The sequence below is a fragment of the Bos taurus genome, chromosome 3, assembly GCF_002263795.3.
Source record: "Bos taurus isolate L1 Dominette 01449 registration number 42190680 breed Hereford chromosome 3, ARS-UCD2.0, whole genome shotgun sequence".
Taxonomy (NCBI): domain Eukaryota; kingdom Metazoa; phylum Chordata; class Mammalia; order Artiodactyla; family Bovidae; genus Bos; species Bos taurus.
In genome coordinates this window covers 15376700-15389939 of record NC_037330.1, presented here as the reverse complement: position 1 = coordinate 15389939, position 13240 = coordinate 15376700, and the positions used below count along the sequence as shown (strand labels likewise).

At 54.7% G+C, this 13240-nt stretch overlaps 2 protein-coding genes across 5 annotated transcripts; both read right to left on the bottom strand.

Moving 5' to 3' along the window:
• Positions 1-1872: 1872 nt before the first annotated feature.
• ENTREP3 (endosomal transmembrane epsin interactor 3) lies at positions 1873-7737 on the bottom strand. Of its 4 annotated transcripts, none has more exons than XM_024989934.2 (12): positions 6907-7737; positions 6663-6797; positions 6354-6464; positions 6128-6247; positions 5860-5967; positions 5133-5308; positions 4906-5005; positions 4503-4572; positions 3702-4247; positions 3037-3105; positions 2681-2934; positions 1873-2588 (listed from the first exon to the last, which is right to left on the bottom strand). In XM_024989934.2, exons 1-12 carry the CDS (start codon positions 7129-7131, stop codon positions 2415-2417), a joined length of 2088 nt encoding a protein of 695 aa, XP_024845702.1. In that variant the 5' UTR covers positions 7132-7737; the 3' UTR covers positions 1873-2414. The 4 variants fall into 4 exon arrangements, with proteins under 4 accessions (XP_024845702.1, XP_024845703.1, XP_005203849.1 ...); XM_024989935.2 differs by having other exon boundaries at positions 5133-5305; XM_005203792.5 differs by having other exon boundaries at positions 6663-6719.
• A 729-nt stretch (positions 7738-8466) lies between these two features.
• Positions 8467-12790, bottom strand: SCAMP3 (secretory carrier membrane protein 3). The gene is given in 9 exon segments (NM_001035426.1): positions 8467-8919; positions 9214-9331; positions 9826-9927; positions 10037-10196; positions 10633-10761; positions 11233-11353; positions 11438-11560; positions 12204-12281; positions 12617-12790. Coding segments are annotated over 9 exon segments (1044 nt in total). The 5' UTR covers positions 12683-12790; the 3' UTR covers positions 8467-8772.
• Between the last annotated feature and the right edge of the window lie 450 nt (positions 12791-13240).

Sequence of the window (13240 nt, the reverse complement as noted above, 5' to 3'; positions counted from 1 at the left end):
TTGCTTTCCTTCAGTGAGTCCGAGTCACTGGAAGCTGAGCTGTTCTCTTGAGTTTCCTCCTATGGGAGTCTCGGGATAGGGAACATTTAGTGCCCAGAAATTGCCCCGTTGGGAACCCCAATCTCCACTCCCTCCTATCTCATTTTGTCGTTCTGGCCGCGCCCTAACCCTCTTTCCCTGAAGCTGGGTTGTTATGATGGTGAATTATTCAAGAAGCCTTGCAGCCTGACGCCATCTATGGGCAGTGCCCCCTCCCTACCCCCTCTCTCCTGAGGGCCCCACTACTACCCCCAAAGTCATAGGGTCCCGAAGCTGTTTACAAGACCTCATGCTTTTAGTAACTTAATGAGTTTGTTGAGGACCTAGTAAGTGTTAGACCAAGTGCAGTGAGCAACCCCCTGCTCATAGGAGTTTGCATTCTATGGGACGACACAAACAAGATAATTTGAGATAGCAATTAAGTATTCAAAACAACAGGGCAGTATGATAGAATGCGAAGTGCTCAACGAGAAGATGAATATTGAACTAAGACTCTCGAATTAGGTGAAAGCAACAGCTATAGGGCAGAGTTTCGTGTTGGTGAAGAGCTGGCTGGTGGTCTCTTGCACAATGGCAGTTTGAGTGGACCAGGTTGTACCTGACCATAGTTTCATAAGGAGTTTGGAGATCATCCTAAATACAATGGGAAGCCATTACATTTAGGCAGAACTTTAATATGACATGATTCCTTACCACTTTGCTGACTGGAGAGTGGATTGTGGGAAGAATGGAAATAGATCAATTAAGAGGCAAGGAGAGAGGGTGGTGACTAGGGCTAGGTAGCTGGTGAGACATGGAAGAGTTTAGGGTAAGACTGGACATGCCAGATGAGAAATAAGAAATGAGGGTAATTCCTATGCTTATGGAAAGTGCAGGGGGTGAGTGGTGGTGCCACGTATTAAGAGAAGAATGTTTGGAGAGGAACAGGCACAAGGGTTGGGAATCAAGAGTTCCATTGTGGCCATGTTGAGTCTGAGACACCCATGAAATATCCAAGGAGAGATGTCACATTGGAGGTTGGAGCTCATGGAGAGGTAAAGGAGAGAATTATCCATGAACACATAGATGGCAGTGAAAGCCATGGATCTTGTAGGGCTACCTACAGACAAAGTGGAGGTAGAGAAAAGAAGAGGGCCAAGGGGAGAGCCCTAGGGCTCTCCAGTGTTAATCAGCTAGGCAGAGGTGTGAATGCTGACAAATGATACCATGACAGCAAAGGAGGAGGAAATATAGAAGAGTATGATGTCTCTGGGCTTCCCTGGTGGCTCAGTGGTAAAGAATCTGCCTGTCAATGCAGGAGACTCAGGTTCCATCCCGGGTTTGGGAAGATCCCCTGGAGAAGCAAATGGCAACCCACTCCAGTATTCTTGCCTGTGAAGTCCCATGGACAGAGGAGCCTGGTGGGCTACAGTCCATGGGGGTCTCAAGAGTCAAACACAGCTTAGCAACTAAACAACAACAATGTGATGTCTTTAAAGACAAGAAAGGGGAAAATTCAAGAGAAAAGATGCTGATTACGTGGGTTAAATGCTTCTTAGAGGTCAAGTGAAATGCATGCAAGCAGAGAAACGGCCACTGGGTCTGATACTTCTTTTGGTTACCGAAAAATCTGTTTCAAGAGCAGTGCCTAGGGAGAGGGAGGGGAAGGAGCCTGATGGGCGAGGAGAGAATGGATGTTTGAGTAGAAGGAAGGAAGAGAAAAAATGTTTGGCTATGAAAAGGGGAAGAGATACTGTGTGGTAGCTGGAAATAGATATTGGTGTCTTGAGAGTTTTCATAACGAAGAGAGATGCTAGCACAAATCTCAATGGTGATAAAGAATGATCCAGAAGAGAAGGGAAAAACTGAAATTTATTGAAGGCTTAGTGTGTTAAGAGCTTTACAAACTTTCGTCCTCACAATGTTCTATGGATCAGGCAGTTGAGGTTAAATAACTTGCCCAAGGTCATGCAGTTAGAAGTGGTAGAGCTGAGAGGCCAGCCTGATTTTTCTGACCCTTCATGCCTCACCACCCCATTGCACAGGCATACAGCCCCCTATGCTTAAACAACCGGGACATGCCTGTGCCCTGGCCACAACCCCTGGTGAATCAGAGTTACTGTCACGCTGGAGGAACTGGACTTTATTTTCCTCCTCCAGCACCGGAAGCACAGGCATGCCCCCCAGAACCTGAACACCCATGCAGCACAGGACAGGAACTCTCCCAGGTCAGACGGCGGAGGCAAGCAGCAGGAGCCCCTAGAGGTAGGAGGGAAATGGATACTTCTGGGACTGTTCAGCAGGTTTCTCTGTGCGTCAGCCAGTGCAAGAGGTGCTGAGGGCTACTGTGGCCCCAGCATTCATCTGGATCTGTTCAGTGTTGGAGGACACCTGGGTCAGAGCCCAGTCTCCCGGCTGCCCCCATTGAGGCTGAGGCTGTGGGGACGGGTAGCACGCTCCAGCCTGCGGCCGGACAGGAGACGCCTCAGGGAGGAGCCGGAGCTCAGGTCGCCGCAGCTGCGAAGGTGGAGGCTCTCTTGGCCTGGCCGGCCCCAGGGGCTCCGGGGCACCTAGATGGGGCCACAGGAGAGAGCATCAGTGTGGCCCCTAACTCGAAGTTCCAGGCTTTCCTGGGTGTCTTCCTTGGCTCCCCTGACTCTACCTGTTTATGCCCATGGGCTCCATTCCCATTGGGATCTGGGGCCTTCCTGGACATCTGGAGGAAACGGGTGACCAGGCCCCGGCCTGGCCAGCTGCCCTTCAGGTCCCCCAGGGAGTGGGCTGGTGCAGGGCCCGAGGGCAGGGGGACCTTCTGGAAGGTGGGCACAGGGCGCCGCTTCTCTGCTGAGCGGGCACGGAGCAACTTGGGGGAAGGGCAATGGGCTAGACGGAAGAGGCAGGCTTCAGAGCAGAGCCCTGGAGAGAGAGAGAGGGAGAGTGGGTGGAATGGGAGGTGCAGAAAAGGCCAGGCAGCACTGCCCTATCCCCCACCCCCTGGGCACCAACAATGTGCCTAACCTGTATCTGCAGAGGAAACGGAAGCAGCTTCTTCCTCAAGCACTTTGGTATAAAGGTCCCTGAATTCAGCTGAAGAAGAGGGGAGAGAAACACAGACGGAGTTGCGAGTGCGCTGTAGACACCCCCACCCATCTCACCGCCCTCCTGAGAACCCAAGCCCAGCTCCTACAGCCCACTCCCAACCAAGGGGGCATTGTTACTGCCCATGTCTGCCAGCAACTAGATGGAACAATCCACCAAATCAGGGACTAAGGTGCCATCACTCTCTGCTGCATCCTCCCCAGTCCCTGGCACATAATGGTAATGACAAGCATGTTCTGTGCCAGGGCGGAAGCATCTGACCTGCATCTCTCCTCAGTAACGCCACAGTATGTACAGTGAGGTGCTGTTATTATACCCATTTTACAGGTGAGAAACCGAGGCTGGAAGGAGTAGGTAACCCAAGCTGGGGCCTGTGAGACTGGGTTCGAACAACCAAATCCTCTTTTTTTAACCACTAAGCTACTGACTGGTGTGTTTTTCACAGGTGACATAAGTGTCTGATGCAGGTGTGAACCAGAATTTCTGCCTCCTCAGAAACCCCAGTAATGTCCCAAATCCTGGCGGGCATCATTGGCCCTCTCACTCCCAGTGCCTACCCTTTCCTGAACCTTGTGGGGGCTCACCAGTGTTGCTGGAGGTGGTGATGCCTGGGTCACTGTGGGACCGTGGCAGCAGCAGCGGTGGTGGGGGAGCCGGGTGAGGAGGCCGGTGCCCCGGTGGGGTGAGGGAACCTGAGCTATCGCTGAAGCGGCGGGCCGGGGCTCGGGGGGAAGGGGCCGCAGCTGGCCGGCTGCCTCCCCGGGGGACCCGCCGCCTCAGCTCGGGGAAGCAGGGTCCCACCCAAGGCGGCCAGCCCTCCAGCCGGTGGCAGCTGCGGGCCGCTGTGGGGGCACCCAGTGAGGGTGGGGCTTCGGGGGCAGAGCAGGAATAGGAGCGGGCTGCCCTTGGGGGCCGCCGGGGAAGGGGGCTGTCCTCGAAGGGGCCCCGAAGGCCGCAGTCCAGGCTGAGGCAGTAGCCAGCGCGGCTGCGCTGAATAGAGCGGAAGAGCACGTAGTCAACGGAGCGCACGGAGCCCTGCAACTCCAGCAGGCACGAGTCCTCCGATGGGCTGGAGCCCCCCGGGAGGTCGCCAATGGCAGACAGCACCAGAGACCCGCTGTCCATGGACACTGTGGGCAGTAGGGGCGGCTGGGTAGCATCAGCCTGGCCAGGCGAGGCAGCGCCTCTTTCCTCAGGGCAAGCCCTTTGGGGGCCAGCCTGCCTCCAGTGTTACCTCAGAGGAGACCACTAAGTCCAGGATTCCAGGAAAACCCAACCCTCGCTTGTCACTCAACCACCAACTCCGTCTAATTTCTGCCCTGCCCCCCACCAGCTCAGCTATCCCAGGCGTCCGTCTTGGTCCACCCTCCCCACTTTCTGCTCACCGTCTACAATGGAGGCCACTCGCTCGCAGATGCAGGAGCCATCATGCAGCTGAGGATCAAACAGAGTGGCCTGCAGAAGACACAAGGGTCAAGCATCCAGCCCTGCACACCGACATGGCCACCCCATAGGCTTGACAGAGCTCTGGAGACCTAGATTCCAGTCCAGCTTTGTCACTTGGTCCAAGTCACTTTATGTGGGCCTCAGTTTCCACGTCTGTAAAATGGAAATAATCGTTCTTACCCCACCCACCTCACTACCTTCTCAGGCAGATCAAAGAGACAGTGGATGTTCTAGTGCTTTAGATCACGAGAACTAGTATTATCTTTATCCAGTACCAGCAGCTCACTCAGATTTTCAGGCTCTATCTTGGACTCCCCAGCCTGCACCAAGCCCTGCTCTCACCTGACTGTCTCCTCGTAGCCCCATGACGGCCTCATAAGAAGGGGGGCAATCAGTAGGGTATAAGGGCACTGGGCTGTCCATGGAGCCATTGTAGGTGATGCTGGCAGAAGGAGGGAAAGGGTCAAAGCCTGGAAAAGAACTATTCTGAAAAGATCCCTCCCCACCAATCTGGCCCCAGCCCCAGTCTCCTTCCTTAGCTCCCCCAATAGGACTCTGCTTGGCCTCACCTCTGCGCATCTGTTTCTGAGCTGCAGGTATACTCGGGGGGGTAGTACGGTGGCGGGGGCACGGGTGGTACAAATTCCTCCAGGTCCAGCATGGTGTGCAGGAGAGGGTCTGGGGGCGAGGAGGTACAGCCCAGAGGCCCCAAAGGGCCTGAGACTGAGCGTTCAGGCGCCAACTGCTGGGGAGCAAGCAGGTCAGCAAGCTTGGATTCTGGGAACACAGCTCCTTGATTCCCACATTCCTTTCTCCTCTACATTTTCTGACCCTGCCCCCTCCAAGAAGCTCAGTTCTGGCCCCTTCCTTTGCCAGAACAGGTTCCTCTTCTAACTGCCCCAGCTGAGGACCTTCACCTCTTACCCTGCCTATCTAGAAACTCCTCCTCTTAATGGACTCTTCTGCACCCAGAATCACTCTCTGTTCTGTCCCCACCAGCCCATCAACCCGTTATCCCTGCCCCCATCTAAGACCTTCTGGACTCTGCCCAACTTTTAGTCCCATTCTCCAATGCCCTGGGGCTGACATCACACATTTCTGTTACTCCCAGTGATTCCCCTTCTCACCCTCCCTCTTAAATATTCCTACAGTCAACATGCCTATTAGGTGAGCCACAGCCCCTGGTGCTCAAAAGCCAGAGCTGCAGCCATTCCCTCCCCCCAAGACCAGTCCCAGCACACAAACACCCCTGCCCCCAGCCTACCTTCTTGGCCTTGACCCCAGCTTCCCACTCACCGTGTGCACAAGGTCCAGGGAGAAGATCTGGATGCAGCAGACAATGGCAGAGAGGGTACAGATTATGGCGGCACAGATGGTGAGCCCACAGACGCTGAAGAGTAAGTTCTGGGGAAGGCGAGAGAGAGGAATGTGAGAGGAGCCTAGGGTGCAGTAAGTCCCACATATTCAGGGCCTGTGAGGACTCAGGAGGAGACACAAGAGTGCGAGCCAGAGCCAGGAAGATGGTGGGAGGGAAAGGAATGGTGGAGATGGGGTGCATGCTCACCTTGAGGGCCCCTCGGGCTTCATCACAGGTGGAGTTAAGAGCAATTTTCAGTTCCTGCCCCGACTCTGGACAGGGCCTAAGAAGACGAACAGAGGGGCAGCACACGCAGACCTTCCCATCCTGAGTGAGAGTGGAGAGAGTGAGGCAGGCTGAGCCCGGACAAGCCGAGCTGTTCCACACACCTCCCCCAACTAGCACACTCAGGCTTTCCCTCCTCAGATCTCACCAAGTTGCATTCTTGGAAGTCTCGGGCCAGCTGAGCGTTTTTACAGGAGAGAACAGAGCCGGCCATGCTGAGCATGACACAGAGCACCGAAAGCAAGGAGAAGAAGGAGATCTGGGGAAAAGAGGGCATAGACTCAGGGCTGAGACCCCCAAAATACCCTCTACCACAAAGGGAGCCACTCTCATGCACAGGCTTTTATGCCTGGTCAACATGAATGGAAGGGTCAGTTCCCTTCTTGGGGACATAAATGGGCATCCCCTCAGGTGCTAGGCACCTGCCTCCCAGTGGGCATCAGACCCTGGCACCTACCACTAGAGTGAACGGCCGCTTCCAAGACACGATGCCAACAACCCCGGAAAACGCCAGCTGGGGATAAAGCGGGCACAGGCTCAGCATGAAGGGGAGGCACCTGGGTGAGCCCCGCACCACAGGGTGTACCCAGCTCTGTAAGGAGTAAGAGGACCAGGAGAGGCCAGGATTTGGACTGGCAGCTGGTGTTGAGGGGTGGGGCCCAAGGAGCCTCCCCCACCCAACAACTGTGCACCCAACTCACCGAGAACCCAGCCCAAGACGGGCAGGATCTCTTGACGCTCTCAGTGGTGGTGATGGAGGAGGCCACCATGCTGAAGGTGACCACCAGGACGCCCAGGAGCACCTGAGCCAGCCCCAGCGTGAGCAGGGCCTGTAGCCAGGGTCGGTGGAGGCGGAGGTGTGTAAGGCCCCGAGTGCTGGGCCGGCTAGTCAGCGAGCGGCTGGAATCGCTAGGCGAGGGCATCATGCCTGCCGCCCGGTTGCCTGAGCCTTGCTCGGCACCCCCTGGCGCTTGGGAGCATCTCAGAGGTGCCCAAGGCCTCGTCCTTCCTCCTCTCCACCCCCCTCCCTCTAGAGCCCACCCCCTGGCTGGGTCCCCTGAGGCATGGCCCAGGGACTCCAGCTGGGGGGGAGTCCAAGGGGGAGGCCTCACGGAGGGGCCGCGGAGTGCTCCCTCCCCACCACGGGTACTGGACGGGCACCGTGCCCGTTACGGCGATGAGGACGCGGGGGCACCGGCTCATCGCATCTCCCTAGGGAAGAGGGGCGCCGAAAAGAGCCGGTCCGGGAGTGAAGAGAGGGAGACGTTCCAGAACCGGGAAGGGTGGGAGGGTAAAAGGCGAGAAGGATGGGAAAGAAGTCTAGAGAAGAGGGTCGGGTCGGCGTGGGGTGACTCTAGAGGCGCGGTCGGTGTGCCTTCAGAGTGTCCAGTTGGATCCGAGGCCGCCTGGTGGGGAGAGGCTGCGGCGCCACCGTCTCCAGGGTCGCCAGCCCCACTCCCCTTCCCACCATGCTCCTGCTCCCCTAGCTCAGGCTGCAGCAGGTCCAGGACTGGAGACGGGGGATGGGGGATGAGATGGTGCGGGAGGAGGGGCGTGGTACGAGGGCGAGCGCGGTGCACCCCGGGAGTTGTAGTCCCAGTCGGAGACCCTGGGGGGAGAGGGAGGGGGAGAGGAAGGGGGAGGGACAGAGAGGGATGGGGCGGACGGCCGGGCGAGCTGCCCGCCCCCGCTGGTCTGGCGCGGAGCTCCGGCCCCGCAGGGCCCGAGCTAAAGCTTTCGGCCGCCTACTTGGGCCCCGCCCAGCCTCTCACGCCCCTCGGCCGCTGCGTTCCCAGCAGAGGTAGCGGCTCTTTCTTAAAGGAGAAAGTCATTAAAGGAGCGGGGTGGAGAGCGGAGTTCCCTGGCAGCTCCGCGATTCCACGCCCAACCGGGGACTTCCCTCCCACTTCCTGCGCCAGCCAGTGGGCTCTGCTGTCCCGCCGCCACAGCTCTCCATTTACACTAAGGCCAGGTCCGACCTTCCCTCCAGAGTCCACAATTCAGCTTCCACTCCAGTCGCCTCCACTTTATCTTCTGTAAGACCTGATACTGCTAAGTTGCTTCAGTCGTGTCCGACTCTGTGCGACCCCATAGACGGCAGCCCACCAGGCTCCCCCGTCACTGGGATTCTCTAGGCAAGAGTACTGGAGTGGGTTGCCATTTCCTTCTCCAGTGCATGAAAGTGAAAAGTGAAAGTGAAGTCGCTCAGTCGTGCCGGACTCTGTAAGCCCTAGTTCCCATTAAAATTCCAGAAACGGCCATTTGTGTTCCAGTTCCATTTTCTTTTTATTTAAATAACCGAAGCAACAGCCTTGGCACAGCAGAGGGAAGCGGGTCGGGTGTGTAGTTGTGGCAGCAGTGTGGCCTGATCAAGGGGTGGGAGGGAAGCAGTGACTGGGTCACGGTGGGCTCCCCACACCCTTAAGTCAGGTTCAGCAGTCATGGTTGTATGATTGGGGGTACTATAGTGGAGACATCAAACAGTGATGTCTCAAAGTCCCAGAGACCTCAGGGATGGGGGCTAGTCGCCTCCCTCAGTGGAAGGGCCAGGGCATCCCAGTTAGGGGTCACGGGGCCCGGAAGGCATTTTCTGCAGCCCCAGCGGCTGCATTGGCAGCTGCGGTTCGCACCGCAGGGTTGGAGAAGACACCAGCTGCAAACTCTTGCTGGGCCTTCTGAAAGCTGGCACCTGTGCGGCGATACAAAGAGTGGATCTGCAAGTAGAAAGCACAGACTTTACAGCATGTTCCAGCCACTGTTAATCCCACTCCAATCTAATACCATCACGACCACTCACCAGCCTGTAGCTCTAGCTTTTCCTTCCTGGCTCCCTACCAACACACACGCACACATACCCTACAACCCCCCACCCCCGCCCTCCGCCGCTCAGGTCCATTAGCTGAGAATCCTTCCATCTGCCTGGCCCTCCCCAGTTGCTCCTGAATGTTCCAGTCAAGTCCCCAGGGACACGTGATATCACTCTCCAGGCCCCACCTACAGCCCCTCACCCGCTTCAGCATAACAATTCCCAGCACAGCAATGCCAGTGAAGAACAGGGCAACCAGCAGCATGAGTACAGCTACAGCTGTGTTGACCTTCAGCACCACCAGGGCAGAGATCCAGCCACTGTAAGGAGGAGAAAATACACGGAAGTGAGGAGAACTGTTCAGTTAGGTCCCAGTCCTTCCAGCTTCTCCACTGGTCCCGTCTTCATCAAACCAGGGGCCGTTTCCCTGTGGGTCTGGCAACTTGCCATGCACTACAGTCCCAAACTAGTTTAATCTCAGCTTCTGAACCATCCTAGCTCTCCAAGCTCTTCCAGACATCCTCACTCCAAACAGACCTTTCTGTTGAGGATGCTTCCTCTTCAACATGTGTAAACATGTCTCCTCCAGGAAGCCTCCTCAGACTGAGCATGTCCAGCCAGCTTTCCCTTAATCTGTCTGTCGACAGTACTGTCTGAGCTCTCTATCATGGAGGGTGTCCTGTACCCCTATTAAACCAGCATCTCCCAAGGATTAAAACCACAGTTCCTTTTTCTGAACAACTCCAGTACCCAATGCTGACTTGATCAGAAAGAGTGGGAGGAAGGGGTTAGCGTAAATTGCAGTCTCACAGACCTGAACCCCCAACCTGGGATGCCAATGGCCTGGAGGACAAACAGAACATCCTGGACGAAGAAAATGAAGAAGAAAACGAAGAAATTGAATGAACTGTCACTCCTGCAAAGAGAAAAGAATGGGAAGTGTAGGCAAAGAATCAGGGTTGTAGGAGCAGAAAGGGGCCCCTCCAAGTCCCCTCCCTGCCATCATCCCCACTGCCCCTTCTTACCGGAAAGCCTTGTACATGGGGCGATACCAGCAGACGAAGGAGCAGGGAGTGAAGAGGAGGATCCAGAGGATAGAGAGCCCAAAGCCTGAGCCATTGCTGGTCTCCACACAGAAGCTGGCCAGGCAGGCAAGAAAATTCAAAAGAAGAGCCAGAGTGCTACCTAAGGGTCAGAGGGACAGGATGATGGGTCAGTGAGAGCTCCTTCTCCGAGAAACCCACCCCACAACCCTCACCGAATGCGGCAGAGTAGGGAAAGGAAAGCAGCTTCCACCTTCACAGGATCCTCAACAGGGGAGACAACCAGCAAATCTCAACTATGTGTCATCCCATTTGCAAAGACTTTTAAAAGGATCCAGAATACATTTATGCATATGGACAAGGAGAAGGGGGAGAGAGCAAGAACGTACATTTACTAGAAGACTGGAGAATAAGTTCTGAGTACTGTAAAAGGAGTAATCCGGAAAATGCCAGAGAAATGAGCCTTCAATGATACTTCATTCAAAGTATCTAGTTCTGGGCGAGTGAGCTCCAGGAAAAGGAATGATGTACAACTTACTGCCCATACTTTTCTTTCAAAAAGGTTTCTGACTACTCACACATCCAGAGGTAGTACATGGTGGATACTGTCTTCTGAAATTCTTGGGGGATCTCCATGGAGATGTCCTGGAAAAAGCAGGGCTGAACCGGGCAAAAAGAAGGTAGAGGAGGCCAATTGTTCTGTCGAGCTGTAAGGCACAAAAAGAGCAGGAGGGTCCCACTAGTAAGACAGAGACCAACAAATCACTCCCCCTTCCTTTTACCCCTGGATTTTCTATTTCCAATTCGAGAGTTCAGGAAGACAAGAGCAAATAGGAAAAATTATATTAGTAGTGTTTATTATGACTTTTGTTTACTATGGCTTATAACTTCTAACCACTATGCCCAGGATTTGGGCATCTATATAACTATATAGTTATCTATGTAACTTTAACCTCACAACAATCCTGTTAAACAGGTACAAACATTATTCTCATTTTACAAGTAAGGAACCTGAGGCACTCAAGATTAAGTAACTTGCCTAAGAGCTCATCCTTAATAAGCCACTGCACCCAAATTCAAACTCTGCAATCTGGCTCCAGTGCCCATGCTCTGAGCTCCTTTTTTGAGACTTCAAAGCTGTCAGATGCCCTCCGCAACCCCATCAAGGATCCACTTACTAGCTGTGCTGCCCAGGGCAGCATGCTGGAGTTCTCGCTCCCTTCGGTCCAACTCCTCTGCCTTTCGGTTGAGCTCCTCCTGTTTCTTTAGCAGCTCAGCTGTGGCTGCTGCAGTTGAAGCCTGCCCAGTAAGAGCAGCCGGAAATGTGAGTCCTGAACCACAGGGATGCCCTCTCCCCATACCCCTACCTATACGCCCCCCTACCTGGGTGCTGTAGGAGCCATAGTTCTTGGGTTCTGTGGGGCTGAGTTTTCTTGAGGACTGCAAGGGTGGAGCTGAGGGTGGAGCTATCGGAACAGGGGCAGGAGGCTCATAGCTTGCTGGTGGCTGTTGAGTTTGGAAAAGACCTTAAGCGTCATCTAGTCCCCCATAACACAGGAGGCTAGAGTCTACTTGAATACCTTTAGACCTAAAACTCATTACCTAAAGTGGCAGCCCTTCCCCCAATTAGAAAGCTAATTATTGTGTTTATATCATAGAACTCTCTAATAACTTCCAGCTACCCTCACATCAAGTTCCTTAGCCAAGATTCAAAGCACTCATCTACGAAATCAACCTCCTTAAACTTTTAAAAAACTCTTACATTTTTATATTCCAGTGAGACAACCAGGTCTAGTTTTCTTCATCCCTTGCTTTCTAATTGTGTACCTAAGCATACTTTGTTTTCTCAACTCCAACCAAGCCCATCCCTTTTCATCTTTAAAAAAGCCTCCCCAGACAGGGTCTTCATCAGGCCCTGATAGAATCCAGGTAATCCCAAGACTGACATTTAGAACTCAAACTGAGATCTCTGGCCTTGATGTCTTTAGATGGGTTAGGCATCCCATGGCAGACTGGCCTCTTCCAGGGAGCCAAGATCACGGTGCTTCTTCCTTCTTTTGCGTGCAGAAACGTCCCCTGGACCTCAACACAGTGGCCTTGTTGGCATACCCTACCCTTCCCGGGCTTCCTGTGCTCTCCAGAATCTCACCTCCCGGGTCTCAAAAGGGTTGTAGACGTCAAGAGTAGCATAGTGCGTGCTGGGTCGATGCTGGATCACAGCTGGGTCCTGTGGGCAGAGAACTGCGGCTCAGTTGGCACCTGGTGCCTCTGCGGGAACTCATAGGGGCCTCTTCTCAATTGCTGTGGCTCCAAGAACTGCAGCTTGGGGCCACGCTGTTGTCCCAATATATCTGCCCCCAACCTTTCACCCCACACTACCAGTACCAGCGCCTTAAGGGGCAGGGCCCGCCCCCCAAGGATGCTCACTGGTTTGGAGTCGTCGTCACACCCACGTGGCGGCCCTTTCTCGGATCAAATGTCACGAACAGGAATACAAGTTAGCCCGACCCTCTAGAACCGAGAAACCACCCCAGCCGCCTAAAAGAGGCCGGCGCAAGTCACCTGAAAGGGGTTGTCAAGCTCGCCGGGCTCGGCGAAAGGGTTTCCACCGTCTCTGCCTTGAGCCATGTTTGCAACTTCGGCTTGGGCCGCCCCCTGCCCTCCACGCCCCTGCCGCGGCAGTGGCGGCGGCAGCGGCTCTCAGAGCTCCCTCCGCTCCGCTCTTCTCGGTCCGCCCCGCTTCCCCGTGCACGGATTGGTTGTACCGACCGGAAGGGTCACAAGGATCCCCGCAGCAGCAGCGAGTTGCGCCTGCGTCTCGAATAAAGGAAAAGAAGGAAGTACCCCACGTGACATCTCTAACTCTGTCTCAGTAGCCAAGTACCGCCCCTTCCCGACGTAACTTCCTTCGATTAACGAACTACACATCCCAGTAGGCCTCGCGTTAGAATCGCGATCCGTCCTAGCCTTCGCAAGAGAAGTATGATGGGAGTCCTCAGACCGGTGGTGGCGGTATCCCAGGAGCCCAGTTCAGGAAGTTTTTTATCTGCATTTCTGACCCTACCCTGGGGCCCAGCTATACTAACCGAACCTCTTTCCCAAACCTCATTATTCCAGATCAAATATGTGCTAACTTTACAACCCTTTCTTACAGTCAAATGTTACCCACCCATCGCTCAGATAAAC